This window comes from Podarcis melisellensis, assembly GCF_964234715.1.
Source record: "Podarcis melisellensis genome assembly, chromosome: 6".
Lineage (NCBI taxonomy): Eukaryota > Metazoa > Chordata > Lepidosauria > Squamata > Lacertidae > Podarcis > Podarcis melisellensis.
In genome coordinates this window covers 69,157,900-69,182,591 of record NC_138538.1, presented here as the reverse complement: position 1 = coordinate 69,182,591, position 24,692 = coordinate 69,157,900, and the positions used below count along the sequence as shown (strand labels likewise).

The following is a 24,692-nucleotide window of genomic DNA, read 5'->3' as shown; positions in this document are numbered from 1 at the left end:
TTAAGTACGGACCTCTGGAACGAATGAAGTACTTAACCCGAGGTACCACTGTAGTTGTTTATTTCTTTAACATCTGATGGGAGGGCGTTCTACAGGGCAGGCGCCACTACCAAGAAGGCCCTCTGCCTGGTTCCCTGTAACTTCACTTCTCGTAGTGAGAGAACCACTGGAAGGCCCTCGATGCTAGACCTCAGAGTCTGGGTTTGACGAGGGGGTGGAGACGCTCCTTCAGGTATACAGGAATAGTTATACATTTGAATAGAAGATAAATGTATTTAATGCTCCTTATTTGGATTTATGAGTATGAGCAATACAGTGGTACCTTGGGTTACAGACGTTTCAGGTTAAAGACTCCGCTAACCCAGAAATAGTATCTCGGGTTAAGAACTTTGCTTCAGGCTAAGAACAGAAATCGTGGGGCAGCAGCAGCAGGAGGCCCCATTAGCTAAAGTGGTACCTCAGGTTAAGAACAGTTTCAGGTTAAGAACAGACCTCCGGAACGAATTAAGTTCTTAAACCAAAGTACCACTGTACTCACAAAAGTAATAAAAACTTGGTAACTATCTCGGTCAGTTTATTACAGTCATAGATCAGTTTAAATCTGATAACAGTTTTGCCTGTTAAATTATATCTGAGTTTTAGATGGTCCATTGTTGATGACACTTTTTTTACAAGCTATATTCATCTCCCTGAACTTGTTTAGAAGTTTTAGCAGGGATGTGTAGAAACACACATATATGGTAATAGAAATTCCTGAAGCAATTTAGACAATATGCTCTAAAGCTGACCAACAATGTCCTCATTACAGGTGGGGAGAATGATTAGATTGATAGCTCTAATGTTTGGGGTTTTTTTCCTGTTACTTGTACAGTTCTTTGTTATGCAGGATCTCCATGTGCCCTTGGCAAACATCAGTTTATTTATACTCCACATTTCCACAGTGGTGGCTTACAACACAGCAAATGAACAATAATGAACATAAAAAAAATACACACATTAAGAACAATTAGAAATAATCATAATGTCAGTGGATACAGAAAATCCACACAGAAACAATGGAAATAAGCTAACCAAATTTAACATCTTAAAACTCAACAAGAGAGAGAACAATAGCCAACAAGGAAATAAAATTAGCACATACAAAATAGATGTTGGTTACTGGGGAAACCCAGCTAGATGGGCGGGGTATAAATAACTAATAATAATAATAATAATAATAATATTCCTAAAGGAATAGCATTAAATGTGTGCACAGTTACCTCTCTCTGGTTTTTCCAGAGTGAAAGAGCATCAAGGAAGCTTTATAGAATGGGTATCTGATGTGCTGAAAATCATGACACTTTTGAAGCAGCAGAGAAAAGTTGCGGAAAATTCTACAGGAATAATGGGAATGCCTTGCTATAATGGGATTTTAACAGGCACAGCTGGCCTTAGTTCTTTCCTGTTTGAAGGCTACCCATGTAAGTTGTTTTTGCCACAGTTATTGCTTACAATGAGTCTGCAGACACTTCCAAGCAAGCCAGTATCTTGGTCCCCCCCCCCTCCCTTCATTGTTGTTGTGAGCCTTGGAATGCAACAGGCTTTTTTATATAAGGGGAAGCTAATTTGTTTAAGATCCTTATTAGATCCATGACTTTGACAGAATAGAATTTAAAACCTGAAGTGGAATTCTGCAGCTTTCCCTGGTTGGTAAGATTAGCCACCTCTTACAGAATCAGCAGATCCCTTTAGACAGCATTTGATTAATTTAATGAGAACTAAAGGAGTTCAGCCAGAGCAGATTTACAATGCTGATGAGACAAAGTGTTTTTTGGGTTGGGTTTTTTTGTGTGTTTTTTTGGAAAGCGATGCCAAGAAAAACATTGGCTTCAGCTACTGAGAAAATTGCCCCTGGATTAGAGGGAGAAAAGTCTCAACTGTGCTGGCATGCACAGTTGAGTTTCAGATTTTTAAATTACTAGCTGGCAGAACTTTGAAACCACATTGTATTACGCACAGACGCATGTAACCTGTCTTGTTCATCGCTGAGCATAATCCACTGCATGAATGGCTTTAGACATTTGAAAAAGATGATTGAAAGATGACATTCTTTCACACATGAAAACTTTTGTGACCTACAAAAGCGTTATGTTTCTTGGCTGCCATTATTACTTGGAAACATAACTCATTGCCAAGGGGCGGAGGAAACACCCTCTGAATATTTGATTTATATGGATGTGGGTTCCTCGCAGAGAAGCCCAATATAAAATTCAGTCTGTAGACAGTCAGACCAAGATAGAAAATGTCAGCAGCAGACCAAAGGACCATAAACAGTGCCAGAATGTTGAGCTGTTGTCAGAAGGGCAAATAAGAATGTCATGTGAGCATATGAAGCTTCCTATTGATCTCTGCAGCCCAGTACTGCCTTTTCTGATTTGCTCTTTCAAGCCTGAAGCAGTGGCCCTTGCTAACCCAGTAAGTTATTTAAACTGGAGATAAAACCCAGGATCAACCCTGGGATCTTTTGCATTCAAAGCATGTGGTCCGATGTTATAGTATGGGATACCACCAATGCAAAACTGTATTTAAATACATATGTCTGTTGGTAGACAGGTATTCATTACAAGTATATGTATTCTGTTCTAGCAACAAACACACAGAGGGTAACTAAAACAATGTATGGGAGTTCTGCTAGAAATTATATGCCTGGTTGAGCTATTGCAGACTCACATTTAAGAAAAAGCATAGCCAATCTTTTTTGTATAGACCTGCCTGCTTGGAAGCTTTGCACTTAACTGCCTCGTTGCTAAACTTGTTTTAGGCCTTGAGGATACCTAATTTATCTAGGAGAGGAAATCATAATTGCCTATGCCCAAAATTAAAAGGAAAATTGAAACTGCTTTAAATGATTGAGGACTTGAAGATGCTGAGTAGAACAAATTCTTCAAACTTTGTAGAAATGCCTCAGGTTTGGAGATAAGGAGCCAAAAAAACAGAAGACAAGGCAATAAATCTGCAATATGATCGCAGAAGAACTGGACTGCTAATGTTTCATTAGCACAAGATGTAACTATCTCAGCCAGTTTTCAAAATTAACATCTGTGTTGCAAGAGCTGTGAGTTTGTAGCATCACAAGGGTCATAAGTCTCTGAGCCATGCTTTCCAAGGTAACTCACAACAGGAAAAAAGAATTGCAACAAAACACATAGGGGCAGTTCAAATGTGTGGCCTTGTGGTTGAGCACATACCTGTCTATTTGTATCATCTGGAGGAGGAGACAGGAAGCATCTGTTTCCTGGCTTAAACTAACCACAGTTTGTTATGTCTGAACCGGGATCTGTGGTTGGTTTAAACTACAGTTTATTCGAACTAGCCAGGATCACAGACCACAGTGTATCTTGGTTTGTTTAAAGAAACAGGTTAAACCCAGAAGCAAATGCTGGTGACGTCTGCCAGAGAAATGGGGTGATTGCTTGACCTAAAGCTTGATCCTGTCCATTTGTCATATTCCAAACGACATTACATCAGAAACAGGCCTCAACAAATTAAATTTACAATTAAAGCAGCAGGAGCAAATCCAATTTAAAACAGAAGACTTTTTAATTTTTTTAATCTCATTAAATGGCTGGAAAAGCAACTGCATTTTTAGCTGACCTTTAAATGCCATCAAAGAGCGTGCTAATGACGCGGACAAGAGAAAGGTGTTCCTCAGACTTGGAACAACTAAGTAGGCCTTGGCTTCACCATCACCTCACCTCAGAACACCAACAAAGAACTGGGCAAGTTTGGGTGAGAATAGGCAATCCTTCAGGTGCCCTGAGCCCAGACCATTTAAGATTTATAGGTAAAAATCAGCACTTTGATCCGTGCCTGAAAAGTAAGTGGTGGTCTGTGATGATTTTTTTCAATACTGAAGGTGGCGGGAGAAACTGGAGGAAATGACACTGAGGGAATTAAGCCTAGAGAGCTATATAATTTCTATGTATTAAGTGCCATGTGTTAATTCCTATGGTTGCTCCAGAAATTCAGCCACTCCTCACTTGGAGTGCCTTTCAGGGCTCCTAAAACACTTCCTTGCGGGAGAGGCAAGCTTCTATGAACTCTCCTGAGCAACTCACAGCCTTATTTGGATCAGAGCAATACCTGGATTAGAGATGGGTGCATTGCTTCCACAAACCCCTTGCTTCTCCCTGCCAGCCCCCAAAGGACCCTTTCCTTCTTTTCCCTTCCTGTAGCTGTTTCCAGGGATTGTGGCAGCAACAGCAGAAAAGGAGACATAGAAGTTCTATTTTCCTTCCTCCTCCCAGCTCTCAACTATTGCTACTACCAAACAAGAACAAAATAAACCAGGAACCCCCACTCTCCCCCCCCCCAAAAAAAAATCTTAGTTGTTTGCGTTTGGGGAGACTTGAACCATCTTTTCATTTGCTTAGGTTGGCTCTGGAACGAAATGAGAATCCCTGCTTGAGAATCCTTGGCTAATCCTATATTATTTCAAATGCACATTTGAAATGTGGGCGCCATGTGGTTCATCTTGCAAAATGTACTTAACCCAGCGGTGGGTTAACGACACAGGTTTTTACCCTGACTCACGAACCTTTGATTTGCTCCCCGGTTAAGATTTCACAAGTCAGAAATGTTAACACAAACATCAACTAGACTCAATTCTTTGGGAACTTTTAGAAGGAAAACACACCTTTATAATCATATTCCCAACGTGAGTGAGTTTCTGTGGATCCTGGTGCTCCTGCCATAACATTCTTAGTACTTCAGCTAAGTGGCAGGAAATTGAGTTTGAAGTATGAAGGTGAGGCATCAACCCAAAGACCACACACAAAAATTCCGGCTTGCTAGTCTGATGGAGTGAAGCAGCTCTTACTCTGTGAATAGAGTATTGGGTTTGGTTATAACTCAGTGCCAAATGAACCATGTTCCATCCTGGTTTTGTTAGGTCTGGAAAACTCTACTGTCTTAAGATTAAATGCTTGTGGCAAATAGCTACTTTACACAGAAGTACGGCCTGTAGTTTGCTTACTCTCTAGAAATTCTGTATATGACTGCTACCTTAATGGGGTTTGTTGGCGTGGGCACTCACATGCATGTGCATTCTTGTGTATTTAAATTTAAAGCAGCCCAATGAGGACTGAGCATGACCAGGAGCCATGAAATGTACCATGGGGTGTTGGAAAAGGAAAAACGGAATGGGGCAACAGTATGGGATGATTGGAATGCCCTTCTTGGAGAGAATGGGTGACTAAAACTCTGAATAGGAGGAAAGATATACTGCAGGCCTTACTAGTAGTTTCATAGGTAGCGATTACAAAAGACTTCAGCTCTCCTTTTGAAAACAATAGGCTGGACAAGATAAGGAGACTCAGATTATATCCAAATAGTTCTGTACTGTACTACTGTGAGTTTTTATCCATATAGGAAAATCACGGTACATACTACAAATCACTTGTGAAACATTTCAACAACAACAACAAATTAAAGTTCCTATAAACGAACCGTTCTTCCTGATTCATTGATTCCATCTGGAATGATGAAATGCACTAGTCTCTCCAGAATAGTTGTGTGTTGCAATTCTTCAAATTTGATAGATCTCCTTTTATAGGGAAATTACGTCTTGTGCTTCAGTATACAGAACAAGCTGTCTGAAATACTTTTATAACTCTGCTGCCTCAAGGAAATCTGTGTTTCTTTTTCTTTTACAAAAAAAAGGAAAAGAAAAGAAAATAAAGTTAACAGGGTTCTGTTACATATATCCTTAATTCCATGCTAGTCACTTTCTCTGGAATTACTATCTGTTCACTTAATTTTTTGCAGAGGATCCATGTAATGTCAAATTGTTGCAGTCTGGTGTTTCGTGTGTTGTCTTCCCCCCTCCAGGCCTGATGTGTGATGATCCCCACCCCTCCCCACATTTTGGCAATCAAACACTGTCCAGTGTGGACAGGCAAAGTACTATCAAGGCTTTTGGTGGCCCCTGTGTGTTTAATTAAAGTTTCTTACTTGCAGATCCCATCCATTTAATTGTTTCCTGTTGATAATGTTTCGCCATAATTGTATGCCGCCTTTACAACAAGGAGAATAGCGATACATCTTAGTTGGGGGATTAGTGATTAATAGCTTTACTTGATATATAATAATTTCGTTATTTATATCCCACTCATCTGGCTGGGTTTCCCCAGCCACTCTGAGCGGCTTACAGCATATCTAAAAACATTATAAAAACATCAATCCTTAAAAACTTCCCTAAACAGGGCTGTTTAGCCCTGATAGCCCCAGCATTGCTTTCTATTCATGCTGCGGGGTAATGGAAGGGTTTACCTTCTCATATATATTTTTTTCTTTTATATATAGTGAAACATTGACATAAAAATGGAAAGAAAACCAGTAATTAAAGCTCCTCACCCTTGCAGGAGCAGAAACCAACAATGGTGCCATTAGCAGGCTGATGATTAGTAATCCCCAGCTGTAATAAACATAAATAAGGAAGGAATAAGCTGAATCAGGAAAGTATTAATTGACTTTGTGAAGGACCTTTGCCCAACAAGCTGTGATTGTAAATAAGCATTATAGACAAATGTTGGCCACAGGGAAGGGCATTTTGGGGTAACATGGTGGTTCTCTCTCTGGCTGTATGGACTCACTTGTTTAATTCCACTTCCAGCTAGTTACAGAAAAGTAATGCCTCGGCAACACTAAGACTTGTTTGGATGCAACATTAGCATAGCAAAATGATGCAACGGAAACACAGGCTTTATTAATTTGGGGATGAAATAGCTAACTACCAGTATGGCTTTCCACCAAAGAGGCAACACTGTCCATCTGCTAGTTCCTAACTCTTCCTATTCTTAGTGCTCCACCCCTTAAACTCCCTGAATTTGAGGTATTTTGTGCCTGTAGGCATTTTCTTCCATTGCTAATCTGTTGGAAGCAACCGCATGTGAAAATTGCACTTTTCTAAACATATCATGCCAGAAAGGAAGGCACAAATTTCAGCTTTCTCAAATGAGAAGCGGGCATATCAGTAGTGGGGAAATGATAAGATAAATGTAGATGAAGTAATTGTTTTGAGCATCCCATCAGAAAACTGGTTGGAGGTACAGGAAGAAGTAACGTGTATATAAATATATGCGATAAGTAACTGCTTGTGCAGGGAATTCACGGAACTACCTAGTTATAATCTTCTTTCTAAGGGGTACTACTGAAGGATTATTATCATTGCTATTACATGCTCAAGTGTCCCCCCCCCACCTAAGCACATCATGTTTCCAATTATTTTACTGTAGTCCAACTTTTTAACACACAGCAGATGCCCTGGCAGAAACTTTGCCTGCTTTAAGCATGTGTTAGATGTGGGATCTACCCTCTGATTAATTTTCCAGAAGAACGCATGTGTCAAGGAGGCTTCTAAAAAGTCATCTTTGCCGTTAGAGAGAGACAAACAGAAACCACGGCACAATATTTTCTGTAGTTGTTTTAAAAGCACTTTCCACATCAGTTTGAGATTGTCCTTCGTTTTCGTTTGCATGTACAGTGGTACCTCAGGTTACATACACTTCAGGTTACAGACTCTGCTAACCCATAAATAGTACCTCAGGTTAAGAACTTTGCTTCAGGATGAAAACAGAAATCGTGCTCCAGCGGCGCGGCGGCAGCGGGAGGCCCCATTAGCTAAAGTGGTACCTCAGGTTAAGAACAGTTTCAGGTTAAGAATGGACCTCCAGAACGAATTAAGTTCTTAACCCGAGGTACCACTGTATGCTGTTTAGTGTATTGATGGTGTGGCATTTTCTTTAGTATGATATCACACAGAAAATCTGTTGTTTCAGGGGACAGTGACTTTACCATCATCCAGTAGCTTCTGGGTTTCACCCTGTGCTTAAATTGTGATAGCCTTTGGGAGTGCTGAAATGATCCCTTTTATCTTTAGGTAGCCCATTGTTTCTGACTCAGATGCTGGCTTGTATATTTTTGTGCTCAAACACTACAGTTTTGCCTTTTTGTGCTTGTTATGATCCGTCTGTGCTCCAGCCTTGATTCTATTAAAAAGCCTAGCTTCAATTAAAGCCTAGCTTCTATTAAGAAGCCCAGCTTCAAAAATTTCTAGCTTCAAACCTACCTGATCTGTATCTCTGCTTGTCCTGGATGGGGTTTCATTAGGGTATTTTATCAACTGCCTTTTAATTAGACATTTTCTGGATACATTTCATCCTGAACTTTTTAATTCCTCCCCCCCCCCCAGTTTAATTTATTGCTTGTCACTTGCCCTGGGGGCTGGACCATGCCAGTCAGTCTTTGGCTCTCATGGGCCTTGGGAATATTTTTTCAAGCAGAGGAAAACAACTTGGCTTTTAGCCTTTATAAATATAGAGTGCATAATGCAGTACCAATCTCCAACTTCTCCACTATGGAAGAAAAAAAAACACCTCACCCTCTAATTAAAATGTTCTCAGGAAAACATCTGAGAGTAGCACTTTTTTAGAAGTCCAGATGATGAATAAAAAGATTAGGCTTGCTGCGCGTGTTAAGATGGATGTGAAAATATACCCCAGTTGGTTTTGTGATGTCTATTAAATGGGCATTAAATGTAATGAGGCAGGATGGTGCTGCAGGCTTTTATGCCTCCCTGGTTGCCAGGACATGTGTGCAACCAATGCCTTTTCAGCCTGCAAGGCACACACACACCACCCCCCAGAAGAGGCCATTCATTGGCCAATTTGAAATGCAGCAGCTGTTGGGAAATCAACACTAGCTACCCAGACGGCCAATGAGAATTCCCCCTGTGGCCGCCTGCCCATCTGTGTTCCTTCCTCACTGCCCGGGGATGGCGACTGAGCTCGAGGGTCTGCAACAACCGCCCACCCGAAGGAAGGGATAAGTGTCCATTATGTTCCATTGATCATAAGCAGGCAGTAGACCGGTTCACCACATGCACACCCTGACTGCGAGCAAGGAGAATCTGAATCATGAGCCTTTGAGGGCAGGTATATACTGGTCCTATTTTCAATAACCTACAAGAACAAAAGAATAGAAATAATATTCAGATAGACAAATTATCCCAATATAGGTAAAGGTGAAAGGTAAAGGACCCCTGGATGGTTAAGTCCAATCAAAGGTGACTATGGGGTGTGGTGCTCATCTCGCTTCAGGCCAAGGGAGCAGGCATTTGTAGATAGGCAGCTTTCCAGGTCATGTGGCCAGCATGAATAAATGGCTTCTGGCGCAGTGGAAGCCAGAGCGCATGGAAATGCCGTTTGCCTTCCCGCTATAGGAGTGCCTATTTATCTACATGCACTGGCGTGCTTTCGAACTGCTAGGTTGGTAGAATCTGGGACAGAGCAACGGGAGCTCACCCCGTTGTGCTGACTTGAACCACCAACCTTCCAATCTGCAAGCCCCAGAGGCTCAGTGGTTTAGACCACAGTGCCACCTGCTCCCGATAAATATATATCCCAATATATTGGCACCCTGAAAATAAAAATCAGTGCCATTACACAAAGCTGTGTGTTTTCCATGATTCTGAGATCACCCAAGCATGGTCTTTGAGTCCCCAAAATTTCTAATTAGTGAAACAAGAAGATCCCTGACTTCCCAAATGCCATACATAGCTAATCTCGAATACCAAAACAGCAAAGGGCTTTCACCTTGGCCCGTTGTCAGGCCCTCCCAACGGCAATTCAAGAAGGCCATTATAGGAGGAGAAGAAATGTTCCTGTGGCTCTGGGCAGCAGGAAACAATGGAGCATGCCCTTCTTCATTGCCAGTCTTATATAGACATTCAAGCCAGGTTTATCCAGCCCATCCTATAAAAATTCCCAGGGCGTTCAGAACAACACAATATCTCCCTATTACTGCAGGACGAAAGCCCAGAAGTCACATATTCCGTTGCCAGACTCTGCGCTGCCATGATAGATACTCGTTGAAGGATGGTCTATGCTACAAATCAGTCCTAAAATGAAGGCCCATATTGTTAGATCTGTATCATTGAAGCCTCACCCCATATAGCTGTTTTAACTGGTCTTTTTAATTCTTTTTATTGCCTGGGGATTCATAGTTTGATGGCCAGTGCTTCAATAGTTTGATACTGATGAATCAATAAAGCTAATTTGATACGAGGTGAAATTGGTTTGTTCCTATTTTCCAATATACAGAGCCAATAGCCAAGTTATGAGTTTTTTAAAATTAAATATCAGCAGTGCTATTTTTCCAGAAAAAGAGGTGCCGAAACTCAATATGAATGCCTCCCCCTTTCTCTTATCATGGCAATGGTGCGCATCTGAGAGGTGCCAGAACTGAGTTCCGGTGAGTTCTGGCTGGAAAAAATCCCTGCATATCAGTCTGCTACATTGCACTTCTAATACCTTGTTTTAATCTTTTGAAGATTGTCAGCTTCTGTTAGCGGTATTTGTGATCCTGGGCTCTTAACACTGTTTCATCAAACACCAATTTTAGAAGCTCTTAGAAAGACTGGATGTTTCCAATAATACTTGCTTTACAATTACAGCATCTTGAGTCTCCTAAAGTTTGTGTACTGCTATTGTTTGAAGTCTCGAAGGTATTTTCCCAGGGAGGAAAATCTTGCAGCTGAGAGCCATTTATACACAGAAACACATCTGTATTGCAACTACCCTTTATTCTTGGATGAGACTCCCAGTACCTAAGCAAGAAGCTTCAAAACTTGCACTCTTTTTTTGCTCTTGTCCTTTCCTTCTGCACTGAAGATAGCCAGAATTATGACCTCCAGAATACTTATTTGGCAGTTGCTAAACTTCCTCTGTAGAAATATAGCATGCAAACAGTTTATGGGGCAGGCAGAAAGCTCTGTGCTTTCGTTAGCCAAATTAGTCTTGGGTGAGGCTTATAAATAGTTACTTGTGGTTCATAAGGATTGCCTTAAAGGCACCATGCAAATAAGCTTTTTGTAATCTTGAGAGTTTGAGACATTTGTATTCTCCCCTTCCAAAGTCTTGAGGCACCTTCCAACAAAATAAACAATAATACAATAATAAGAAAGCACAGTTTAAGGTAGTAAACAGTCTTCACTCACCCAGCTGAATAATTGTCCAGACTGATTGGAGTTATTAGTTATATTAATATAGTGTTGGCAGCCCTAAGTTGCCCACTACTAGGCCAGAAAATCGGATAATGTGTGACAGTTCGGCAAAATGAATTTGGACTAAGCTCCCCCCACCCCCCACAGGGAACACTAATGAGTTCCATGAGCTCGTTTAAAATAAAGATTGGACCCATTCATTGTAGCGTCATTCCAGTGACACACTTGTGATGAATTTATGGTGGCTTGACTGGGGCTAGGATTAAAGTGATATTAAAACAGCTGTGCCATTAGGATTCATGCTCTTCCAATATTAATCTCAAAGTTGAAATGTATACGGATGAAATCACTAGAAGACATGAGAAAATAATAATTAGCTCCCACTAAACCCCAATGGACCAAACTCTGTATCTTTGGGTGTAGGGAAAAGCACTTACATTGATGATTCCGGTAACACCATTAGCATGAGTTGATGCTCAAATATGAAGATACGAAATTAGAAACCCCTCTACTTTTGTTTTCCCTGTAGGGTCCCATCGGCTTACCTGGTGAAACTGGATCATCTGGAGGACCCGGCGAGAAGGTGTATAATGAGATGCTAGTACTGATAATGTAATAATCACTCTGGCACACGTAATGTTCCAAATACAGTAAAATTGCAAAAGCTGCATGTGAGGGTTTTGATCTTGGTTAATCTTGCCAAACTTGACAAGATGATGAAGACCTGTGCTTGGACCTCCCACCTCTTTATCTTTTTCTCTAAAATCAGCTGCTGCCTCCTTCCAGTATGGAGAACAGGAGTTCCCCTTGTGCCATTTCCCTAATTATAAAGAACCCTTACCCTGGAGCAGTACCGTAATTTTCTTGTTAGGGGAAGCTTACATTTATTTGAAAGTTTTCTTTAATGGGGCAAATAGCACCTTTGAGAGTTGACTTTCATCAAAAATGTGTAGGAGGGAGGGTGGGTTTTGGAAATCAAAGACTGGCAAAGCAAGAAGTTTTATTCAAGAGCATTCGGAACGTCTGGGAGATTAATAGCCTTATCTAATTTTAGAATACACAGTAGGGTTAAGTTATATTTCCAAATGTCCTTATTACTAACAGCCCTTTAATGTTCTGAAGAATTCTCCATTATTCCTTTTCTTAAAATTGAAAACAGGAAACTATTATTTAAATGGATGTCAGGTTTCATTATGCTAGAAACCTAAATATTTTTCAGTGTGATCTAGCATATTTGTTATTTCTACCCTGAAGGGGAAAATTATTTCAGCCAGTTTAATGGCAGGAATTCAAAAGGAAATTCTAGAGAAAGAGAGGAATTCAGCATAGCGCTAAGTGGGCAATGTATGCAGGGGACGAGGTTTGCTCACGCAATGGGGCTGACCCCTATCTCTCCTCCCACCACTCACCCCCTAAATCAGAGCAGATTTGGGACGAAGAGGGGGGAAGACCTGTTGTGCAAGTGGACCTTGTTCTGTGCACACAACAACTTAGTGGCATCCCACCCCAAAATTTTATTCTATGATGGTATTGTATCTGACATGAAAAATGTGAAAAGTCACTTTCGTTATATGTTAACATCAAAGTAAAATAACTGAAAAAATAAACTTATTTCCTCTCTTCAGGATATAACTAAGAGATGGATTTTAATAATGCCAAGCAGTATGACATAATAATTGCAATTGGTTGCTACTTAAGGATAAACTGACAAGATTATTTTCAGATAAAATGAAAGTTTTGAATCAAGAGAATAAAGTATTGGGGTAATTAATCGGTTTTCAAATGGAATGAAACCCTTAAGAGGCACTTATCATTATCACACCCCATTTGCTTATTTCTCTGTAACATATAATTTTACATGGAGTGCTGAAATATTTTTCTCATAAAACTATTTTACACACATGAAAGTAATATTGTAAGGTGTATTTTAATAGCGTAACACTTTTTGGGGGTCTGTTGTTGATAATTGTGCTATTTCAATACACATTCCATTAGGGCTACACAAAATGTTTGTATGCCAATGTTGTTGTTGTTGTTGTTATTATTTAGATTGGTGCACCACCCTAGACCTGTAGATCTCACGATGTTTCACAGCATAAGAGTTTTTCAATACTTGGAGGGCAGTGGTCAGCCAGAAATATGAAACCATTCCCAAAGACTGAGAGCAGGGTCAGAGGTTTGTTTCCAAGGCAGGGAAATCAGATGATGCAAGCTTATAGTACTTTATTAACCATCCAAGGCTGTGTTTTTAATTTTGTTTACCCCCCCTTAACTTCTAAATTAAAATTATTGGTTCAGCAGCAGAGTATACAGCAACAGAGCTGCAGTGCCCTTGGGAAATAGACCTACTAATGATCCGGGAACAATGATACATAATAATACGGCATCATTAGCAGGAGAAATTTATGGAAAATATGGCTGCCCCATGCTATGTTATCCTTCATGATATTGCCATGTAGATAAATCTGATTGGGGCCTTGTTCCATAAAATCATCACTTCTCTCTTCAGGTAGAGGAAGACAGTTAGTTGGAAAAGGGTCCCTTGTCCAAGGCCAAGAAGACAGTTTCCAGTTTGGGGTTCCCTCCTCCAAAACAGGCAGATTCCTTCTTACCTTCATTGGAGGCAGGCAGAGCTCAGTTTAAGCCAAAAGAAAAGAGAAAAGCAGTAGCAGGAAGAGAACTTCCGCTAGCCAGAAGACCATGCAGCAATAAAGATGTCCCCTCATAGCGGCATTTTCTTCTTCCAGCCAGTGGTGGTTCTTTCTTCCAACCAGTATTCTGAGCCACACAGGAACCAACTCAGGAATACGTTGACAAACTGAGCACTTCAGCTTCAGGACCTATAACTTTCCGTAAGCAAAATTTTCCAGAAAACTAGCAGGAGTCCAACAACATCTGGAGGACCATATGTTCTCTACCCTGGCAGAAGAATTATATGACCAGGCCCCATTCTCCCACAACTAACCTTGTATTTTCTCACAGAGAAATAAAAATGAAATGACAACATATCACAAAGTTGCATTTTTGTTGTTGTTTACCTTTTAGGGAGAGAGGGGTAGTCCGGGTCCAATGGGCCCTCCTGGGGAAAAAGGTATCATGGTAAGTAATTAATAGGAAGCAACTTTATATGCATCTTTATTTTATGTTATTTATGTTACGAACAGTGAGAAACCTAGTACTTAGAAGCTTACTGGAAATTTTCTGCTTCGGAAAGAACTCTTGCAAGAAAAAGAAGGAAAAGCCGTGTTAGTTAATCCTTTTTTAAGAAGCATTTTAGGACCAAGTCACATGTTAACTTCAAGGTGTTAAAGTCATGATTGCTTGGAGAGGCATTTGTGTGAAATAGCCTCTACCTAATACAAAATGAGAAGCTGTCATATCAAAGAAAATAGTAGACACATGTATTTTTGAAGAAACAAAACCTGTTGTGGCCTGATTTTCCAAGAAGCAATTTACAACTTGCCACTTTCACTGGGATAGAGTGTGTGTCTGGAGATAATCGACAGGGCAACACATGAAGTCTCAGAAATGATAAATTAGCCAGGCGTATGAATAAAAATCTAAAATATCTGAAGCTCTGGGAAAGCCAACTCTCCTACTTCAAAAATAAGCATCTGGCCAGAGCAATTGGCAATAATTGTTTCTGATAATAGACAATCTCCTCCCTCATGTGAATATTCTCATGTGTTTGTGAAGACCCGATGGTTAAAGCCTTGAGTCTGTTGGGATTTCCTGACCTGCAGAATGAACATGGTGATGGTAAGTTGCTGGTAAGGTGTTGAATTGTGAGCAGTGGGAGAAAACACATGAGAGCATTTCGGTGGCTGCCTTTCAACCAGACTAACCATTTCCTTCCATTTCAGGGATATCCAGGTCCTCCAGGTGGCTCTGGGGGTATAGGGCCACAAGGATTGCCTGTAAGTGAAACTTATTTTTGTTTGTTGGGTGCACTGTATTACACATACAAATCACCCCACAATTACATATTAACCCTAGCTTTGTTAGTATACTGTGTATCCTTGCAGAAGGCTGGTGAAAATTCACCAACTGCGATGTGCGCTGGGATGCAGACACAGCCAGATAAAACCAGCCATACTGTTCAACCAAAATTAATAATCAGCAAGTGTCAGTTCAGAAGACATTTAAGCACATGCTTAACAGAAGGGGCTTTGATTTAATAATAATAATAATAAATTTTTATTTATACACCGCCCTCCCTGACCAGGGCTGGACTCAGGATGGCTGACACCAAATGTGAATGAATTACAATAAAACGTAATATGGGAAGGGAAAAAAGTACACACACAACAACAAACAAACAGTTAATTAAAATACGGCTTAAAATGCAGCTTAAAATGCAGCCACAGATTCCAAGCATCTGGTCAGTGTGTTCGGGGCCGAGTCAGGGTGGCCGTCCATCAACAGATAAAGCTGGGTGTCATCAGCATATTTATCAGCGGGAACAATTATATTTTTTTATTCTCCCTGCGCTTTTCCTCTCAAGCACTGGGGGATGCCCTGGAACAGTGTGAGAGGTTTGTGGGATGGGCTGAAGGGGGAATTGGCCAAAATCACTTAACCAATTCTGTTATATGAAAGTTTCATTTGAATTGGAGCTTCTTCCATGAAATGAAGGCCACCATTACATACAGCCCGACAGATTTTATCCTTTGCCATGATGACCTGATAGTGACTTGGAAATGTATGTACCTGTTAGTAACTCATTTAAAATTCTTGACCTTTCAGTCAAGTGGGAACAGCAGGACTGATATGTTATTGTATTGTGCTTCTTGAAAAAAAGTTAAACTTCACAGAACATATTAAAATAATAACAACTTGACTCTCATACAAGAAGTTTTCCATAATCTGCTTGCTCAACCAACATTAACAAATCTTTAGAAGGTGATGGAACTTACATCACTAAAAAGCTGTGTGGTGGATAGATGATTTTCCTTGGGAAATCCGGTGTGTGTGTGTGTGTGTGTATTTGTTCAGCCATTAAAAAAAATGGGTAGCTTTACATAAGTCTTAACCTAACCTAAAGAGAGCCCTCGTATCAGGGCTGCTATAAAGTGAGTTTTTTTATAGGAAAGGTTGGAAGAAAATATAATAATAAATGCAGTCTCCTACTCAGTTAACAATAAATGACTTTGTCCTTAAGTGACCTAAAGGCAATCTAATCAATTTTCTTTCGTTTAGCAACGTGGTTCTTAAGAAACCGCTGTTTGCAATGCTATTTGGATAAAGTTATAAACAACATATTAATGTGTTTACATCATCACCACTTCCCATCTAGGAAAAAATATATATAAAATGAATTGGTTAAGCAACTTGGAATAGGCATGGGAGGATTATCGTTTAATTGATTGGTTGATTGATTGCCATTGGCTGGTGTTGAAGCACTTTGGAATGCACTTATCTATGCTAACAATTAAATTGTATCCTCTAGTTGCCTCAATTGGCCTTCTGAAATTAGTAACGTTGAACAATCTTCTTTTTAATTTCTAGGGTCCTCCAGGGGCAAGAGGACCTCCTGGACTACAGGGCCCCAAAGGTCAAAGAGTGAGTAGTAGGATTTTATTTGTTGTAAGATAGATTTGTAGCCTATCTATCTATCTATCTATCTATCTATCTATCTATCTATCTATATATATATCTCAGATCATCTGAAGATATAGTCAGCTGATCATCTGTCAAGGTAAAGGAGAAGAGCTCTGGAATATGATTCCAGTCCCTATAGCTGTAATTGGTGTTTTGAAAGGAGCTCAGGCCAATAATCTAGGTAAGATAAACACTGAATACTCCTGGGTTCTGAATCCACATTTTTTTCTCTCATTTCTAATACACATAGAATACACTGTGCAGGGCAAATCACAGGTGAAGGTCTGTTTCCACATGCATATTTCCTTCCTGGGTATGGATAAAGGACCAGTAATACACCTGTGTGAGCTTTTTAAAGAGTATTTAAGTGATTTTAAAAGTTTTTATGAGCAAGCCCAAGATGGGTGACACTTCCTCAAGCTGCCCTGCCCATAGCCGTGTTCCATTAAGCTGCACTCTGCACATCCAGTTGTCATATGTTCTGAGATTTTGGTGGGCTGCTCAATGGTTAGATGGGCTATCTGGCTTTGAGGAAATGAAAATGCAAGAAGCTGCCTGAAACACAGTTTTCCAAAACTAGAAAAAACTGCAAGAAAGAGGAATTGTTCTTTCTGTTATAATGAATGATACACTAGCACGTTATCTTTATCTTTGCATGTTGGCTTTGCATTATGTGCAAACTAGTTAATACTATCCTCCATATGAGAAAGCTGTGGAGAACGAAACTCATGCAGTCGTTGAGAACTTTTGAAAACAATAGGAATTTGAGTGAGCCGAAAGATTGTACTATCAAATCCAGTTTTGCAATTCATGTCAGAAATGTAGCGGAAAAGCTTACATCTGGATGTTGGTTACTCTGAAGTTAAGTAATCTGAACAAGATCAGAAGGAAATAATTTATTATGTAAGTTTTATTTATTTTACAGTGCTATTGCTTCCAAGTCACCGATACTAGTATAGTGCATTCTAATAAGCCTTTGCACACATAGGAGCTGGTGTTGACATTCAGAACTCTTTTGCCAAACTTTAAGAACCACTTGACCTCATTTAGTATACAGAAAAGATAGAGAGATGATATAGAGAGGATACTGTTAGCCTAATATTCTATATCTCAATTGTTGTCGTCCATGGAAACATGGTCTGCCTGATTTCTGGTTCCCTTAGACCAGGACTCCTTTGCCATCATGGCCAGGAGTCAAGGATGGTGGAAGTTGCAGTCCAGAAACATCTGGAGTGCTAGAAATATACCTATTCCTTCTTTAGACCCCTGCTGCCCCACTTGCCTTTCAGTATTCTCAATTGCCACCAAGAGTATAAGCTCACAAGTGTTTGTCAGGCCATCCTGAAGTGGGGTTTTATGTTTTAATTTACAGTTCTATATATTCATTTAGTATACTGAATGAAGACGAAAATAATAGGTTTGGTGTAAATATGTATAGATGGGGCTTACACAAAGATACAGCTGTTAATTCAAATTATTTGTTTTTCTGCAAAAAGCATAAATAAATGAAATAACCGTCATGGCGCTTCAGGTATACGTTTCCACATATCTTGAGGGTCCTCTGAGCACGTAGAAAACACAGTCTTGTTTTTAGTGGCCCTGTTTCCCTTCTAAACTGAAAGGCATTCAGACGTCTGAGTTCTCTTTATTAGAGTGGGCTACCCTTAGTGGCCAATATACACTGAGCAACTGTTTGGTGGAGGTGGGGAAGGAATGGAAAAATGGGACAGGGGGGAAGGTGTTGTTGGACTCACCAAGTCAACTTTAGGTAGCATGGTATCTCTCAGCCCCACACTTGGAATATGGGAACAGTGAAGTCAATCTACCCTAGAAGATTGTTGCAACATTTTGGGATATTAGATGTGTGAATTCTTCTTACAACTCTATATAAGCACTAGATTTAAGTGTGCAATATGCTGTTAACTTTTCTTCGAAACAAAGCTGACTCAATGGCACTGGGCGGGGCAGGCAGTAGCTGCCGTTTGGCAAAGTTACGCTTTTGACTTCTTTGTTTATATGGAATCGTACAGCAGACAGCCCAGCAGAAGTGACCACAGCCAAGTAGCTTAGAGCATCCATCGTGCACTCCCTGAAAATGCAGGATGCCAGCAGTGAGTCACACTGTGCTATTTATAGAAATACTACAACTCTGCTTTTTGCTTTTTTTTTTTTAGGGAAGTCCAAGAGTCCACTCCAAATATAGGCCTATTATTATTTTGGTCTGTTATAGCAAAGGGGTTTATACTCAGTTTCAAACTCTTGGTACCTCCTGGTTGTTTGTTTTAGAACAAATATGTGGGGCCCCTTCCCAATGCACCTGAAAGGTTTAGAAATACTATCCATTATTGTGGCTCCTGAGAACTGATTTGGAGTGACTCTCCTCACTCTCCGTAGAGAATTCCCAGGCAGCGGTGATGGCTGATGGTTTAACTATCTCTTCAGGATGTTTCCTCTATAATGTTATGGAAGAGCATCATTGGTTGTTCCTGAGTTGGCAAGACTCGCTTGATAACAGCAAGAAACAGCCTTTAGCATTATCATCCCAGTACAGTCGTACCTTGGAAGTCAAACAGAATCCGTTCTGGAAGTCCGTTCGACCTCCAAAACATTTGGAAACCAAAGTGCGGCTTCCGGTTGGCTGCAGCAAGCTCCTGCAGCCAATTGGAAGCTGCACCAGACATTTGGCTTCCAAAAACCGTTCAAAAACCTTAACACTCACATCCGGGTTTTGACAGTTCGGGAGCCAAGGCATTTGAGAACCAAGGTACAACTGTATTGTGGAACACTTTGTCTACAGAGATTCAGCAGGCTCCTTCTATTTCAACTTTTAAATACTTGCTGAAAACCTTTCCATTCTGCCAAGCTTATGCAGGCAATTAAGAATACATTTTTTCCACTACAATAGTTAATTGATATCTGATTTTAACTATTTGTACGGTGTTTATTGTATGGTTTCTCTATACTGTTGTAAACCACTTTGATATTTTGAAATGAAATAGCAATATATAAATATTTTTATGAGTAAATATCTCTTTGGTACCTTTCTTTTTTAATGTGGATATTTTATAGAACCTCTGGGAGAAAGTATGCAGAAACCTGGGAGGTGCAGCCAGTGTGTTGCTGCCATCTTGCATTTTCTCTCTACCCTTTTCATCCTATCCTTGGGTCTTTCCAAATAAACAGGTTTTTGTTTTTTGCACAATACATGTTTCTGATCTAGTATACGCATTGTCCACGTGTTCCCTCAAGCCTGCATTTTTGTGGATGTGAGATAACTTCCCCCACCCCACCCCTCACTTTTATAAGAAATAATGTTTTGGACCAGGGAAAATACTGTGCTTACTACATAGTGCAATCATTGCAGTTATGGCTACTGTTTATAATGTGGTTACAGAAGTATTTCTGACCTATGATGGAATTTGTGTTTTTGGTTAATTATTTGTTTTTGGAGGATGTACACTTCATTGCTATACAGCTCCTGTACAGAAGCGCTTTGCTTTTTTAAAAGTGAAAAGCAGCAGTGCTATGCCATTTTGTGAACTTTTTATTTATATTAGATTCTTTGTGAGTGTGTGGGTATAGTTTTAGCCACAGTGCAGTTGCTTTGAATGGGGGGGGGGACAGAAGGATGCTATCCATCTGCATGCACAAAAAAATGGTATTGTGGCATTGATTGTTCTTGTTTCCTTTAGTCCATATACATTGTATAAATAATTACATTATCTTCTGCCTTGCTTTTGACATTTCCCTTCCATGTAAATGAATTGAAATTTGGGCCATAGCGAATAACAAGAGGGATAATGTAATTGCAATGAACTTCTTACCCTTTCATTCATATTCATTTCCACATTTCCACATTAATTTGCCATTTTTTAATTAAAAAAAAGTCATTATGAAAATTCATCAGCATATTAGTGTTGATTTGTTGTCTGATGTACACATTTTTACAAAACTCTTTCCCCCGATATAATGCATTTTAAAAACTTATTTTCATGAGCATATGCATTTTATGCATACTTTCCCTACTATATACATTTTTGTACACATTACTTGGGTGCAGAACTGCATTGCAAAATTCAAAGATGTGTGAATTTCAATTCACATATTGTTTCAGAAAGTACACATTAGGTAGGTTCGTTTTCAATTTCTCACCCCTCTCTATTCAGGACCACTTCCTCTGATTTCAGTGGGCCTTGCATAGGATTACAGCCGTTGGGTTATTCTTAAAATGCCAGCAGCCATACAACTTGTTTTCATGAAAACAATAAGAGAGCTATTGCTGGAAATTCTGCCAACTTGAGAGAAGCCTTTCTCCCTAACACACACACACACAAACACAATATTGCACCAGTACTGAAATGCCCCTTTCATATATCAGAAATTTGTTTCTTAATTTGTAGGGACCAAGAGGCCAGGATGGTCCTCTGGGAGAGCAAGGGACACAAGGTATTAAGGTAATATTAACTTGTTCTTTTTTGCACTTCAGAAAGTTTGTCATCATGCTGCTAGAAGGTGAATGAAAGCGAAGGCTGTGGAGATGTTGTTGCTTTCAGCTCTGTGCGGTTCCTGTGATAAGCATTCTTGTCAGCTGCTCGTGTGAACTAGCGTGGAAGTGATGTATACGTTTAAAAATAGATAATGGGGTACTTGGTGGAATTCAGCATAGCACTAAGATGAACATTTCACCAGTGCAAGGATTTTTCTTTGTGCACAAGAATGTTTTTCCATTACCTCCCCCAAATCTATTCTGGGGTTCCCACATACAAAAGCAGGAGAGGGAAGGTCCGATGGCTCAAACAGAATTCCTTGTGCTGATGGGACTTATTAGTAGAATATTGATCTCTGCATTTCTCTGTCTCTCTACATGGTGACAAAAGGCCCATAGTTTGGGACAGGCATAGGCAAATTTCGGGCACTCCAGATGTTTGGGACTACAATTCCCATCATCCCTAGCTAACAGGACCAGTGACGATGGGAATTGTAGTCCCAAACATTGTAGGGCTGGAGTTTGCCTATGCCTGGTTTGGGATTTAAAAGAGGAACTGAAGAAACTGTCAAATTCTCATTGTAAGTTTACAATAAATTGGCTTTTTTCCCCCCAGGGAGAGAGTGGTGACACAGGGAAGAAAGGCATCCCTGGACTCATTGTACGTGCCAGAGAAGTAGTGTTCTTTTAGCATTTATATTTATAGTTGCAATTGTAGCAAGATGCTTCTTAGATTTTTTTTTTTTTACATTACCATTCTCTTAATTTTGTCTGAGCAGGGCAAAGCTGGAAACCCTGGAGAAAGAGGTAGCCCAGGAACAGCAGTAAGTTCTTCATACTTAGGCAGAAGAATTCTTTATATTGCCAAAAACTAATTATGTGTGCCTGTATTATTTTGCATTTTTCATCTGAAGGACTTCAGTTGATCAGTTATGATCTAACTAAGCTTCCTTTTTGGTGTGTGTGGCCGCTGGCTTCAGATTGAGCAGAGACTTGACAGGAGGGTAGGGGACTATTTAACGCTTTCATTGACATTAGTTAACCCCCTTCAGACTTCAAGCAACACTTTTCCCAATACAGGGGTACGTCAGGTTAAGAACTTAATTCGTTCTGGAGGTCTGTTCTTAACCTGAAACTGAACAACCACTTCCCCTCTCCTGCCAATCGTCTGCTCACACTGAAGCTATCAAATTCTGCTTTGCACTGTGAAACAAAACCTTGGGAACAGAAGGGGACAGTTGTGATGTTGCACTTTAACAGAGTTCAAGTGGTTTGCTCAAAATAATAGTAAAAAGGCATATAAATTTACTTTCCCTAGAGATTTTATTTTGAAATGTTGTAAAAGTGGCAGAAGGAGCAGACAGGAAATGATTTGTTGATGATGGAACGGGTGACAGAATGGCAAACAAGAAACAATGTTAGCAGAAGCAGCTGTTTTTCCAGCAGGAAGGAGAGCGGCAGGGAGGTGGGCATGGTGCAAACACACAGATGCAGCCAGTCTTGCACTCCTTCCAGTGCGTTTGCACTGTACTGACCTCCTCCGCCTCCGCCTCCTGGTCAACAGCAGGGGCACACCAGCAGAGAAGCTTGTGTAGCAAATCCACCCTATCTGAAGAGCCAATTCTGCAGTGTAGGATCTAAACTGGCTGTCGAGTACCCTATGGATAGGAACTCCACCGTTCTACGCTTGTGAATATCTGTGGCTGATTACCGCTGTACGCAGAATGCTGGACCTTGGCTTGATCGAGCAAAGTAGCTTGTATTTTTTTTGACCAACTGTCTTTCTTAAGAGAATATGGCAAAGTCACATGTGGAAACGTGGGGTTTTCTTGGAGAGTCATTTTAAAAGGATGAGAGCACTTCCAAAGAATATAGGTTTTTTTAAAAGGTGAAATAAAAATCTAGAGAAACTCAAAATTTCTTGGGAAAAGCCGGTGTGTTTGCAATGCACTGTTATACTTCAGTCTTCCTGATTAACATTGCCATTGATCTACTTGACATGTTTGCCTGCTGTTTTGTTGTTGTTGTTTAATTTGGAAATCTGCTGCCCCCTTCCTGTTGCTTTCTAAAGTGCCACAAGCATGGTTTTTATTGTATTCATTTGAAGAACATTTGAAATACACAGTTTACTAGAAAGTAAGAAAACCTACAGAGCGGAAACACCTGAGAAGAAACACTTTTCAGCAAGTTAAAAGAGGTGCATTGTTTTGCCTTCTAAACTTGTTGCTGTGCCCACCTGCTTTAGGATATTATTGCTTTCATTTTGAACTTTTAAGAATGTGATAAAGCTGCAGCAGGCATAACCAGGTTTGATTTGGCAAAAAATGTCATTTTATTATCAGTTATCATGGATAGTATTTGACTCAGAATAGACCCGTTGAATTTAACGGACCTACTTAGTTTTTTTGTACATTCATTTCTTCAAATACTATTAAGGATCCAGCTTTTTTCTGTTTTTAATTGGCAAAGCAGCTAACCAATTAACCACAAGAGTTAATTTGGTAAGAGCTGGGAAGAAAACCATAAATGTCACTGAAGGGATTTTGTGAGCAGTGTTTTGATTGTGTAGGCCAAGGAATGTAATGCCTTTTAAATGGAATTTGAAACAACCTTTTTTCCCCCTCTGTTGGCTTTCTGCTTTTAGGGTTTGCCTGGTCCTCCAGGAAACACAGGAGACAGTGGTCCTATGGGTGAACCAGTAAGTTGATTTCTGTGATTTCTCCAATAACACTTTCCCATACCATGCCAAATTTCTTGGAAAACAGATGTTGCATTTTGCACTGTAATTAAGTAGACCTTGTAAAAGAAGCTACACTGAGGCTTTAACCTTTTGCACACCCTTACCTTGGAGTAAGTCCCCTTGTATTCAATAGGACTTGCTTCTGAGTAAGCATATATAGGCTTGTGCTGCTAAACCTGTCATGTACCCCCACATACTAATTTGTGCTTGCAGTCTGTTTACATGATTATTTTAGCCTGTGGTAGTGCATGAGAAAAATCTCCTCATGTTGGTGCTTAGCTACTTGAGCTTGTAGTAGTCTAATCGTTTGCACCCACCACCAGATGAAGCAGTCTGCTTTTTCTGGCACCCCTACATATAACTTTGCAGTGCCTGCAGTAATGTTACAGACACCTAATGTTGTTTGTGGTTGGAAGATACATACAACTCAGGCAAATGGAAGAGCAATACAATTGAGGATTTTCACATCGCTGCTGTGCATCCCTGCTCATGCCCTCTGTTTCTCCAACTCTACCTTTCTCACGCTCTCCAAATTCCATGGTATCCTTAAATGACTGCATCTCTGTTCCAGCAGTGCCCCTTATGGGAACTCTCTCCTAGAACACTTAGATCACAGATAGGGAAACTATGACCTTCCATATATGGCTGGACTGCAGATCCCATCATCTCTGGCAATTGACCATATTGGCTGGGGATGATGGGAATTAGAGGGCTACAGCTTCCTCCTCCCTGAAGTAGGCGATATCAGTGTTCTCTCCTCCTCCCTTCCTCCACACTCGCCTGTCATATATTTGTGTGCATTGATGCTGCTATATAAAATACTG

General features: G+C 40.2%; 1 protein-coding gene across 1 annotated transcript in view; it reads left to right on the top strand.

Annotated features, from left to right (window-relative positions):
- Positions 1 to 24,692, top strand: part of COL24A1 (collagen type XXIV alpha 1 chain) — a 170,831-nt gene that overhangs the window by 95,187 nt on the left and 50,952 nt on the right. Inside the window, exons 25-32 of the mRNA XM_081914077.1 lie at positions 11,571 to 11,624; positions 14,087 to 14,140; positions 14,905 to 14,958; positions 16,550 to 16,603; positions 21,043 to 21,096; positions 21,745 to 21,789; positions 21,908 to 21,952; positions 23,773 to 23,826. Coding sequence (XP_081770203.1) covers positions 11,571 to 11,624; positions 14,087 to 14,140; positions 14,905 to 14,958; positions 16,550 to 16,603; positions 21,043 to 21,096; positions 21,745 to 21,789; positions 21,908 to 21,952; positions 23,773 to 23,826 — 414 coding nt within the window. The remainder of the gene's footprint in view (positions 1 to 11,570; positions 11,625 to 14,086; positions 14,141 to 14,904; positions 14,959 to 16,549; positions 16,604 to 21,042; positions 21,097 to 21,744; positions 21,790 to 21,907; positions 21,953 to 23,772; positions 23,827 to 24,692) is intronic.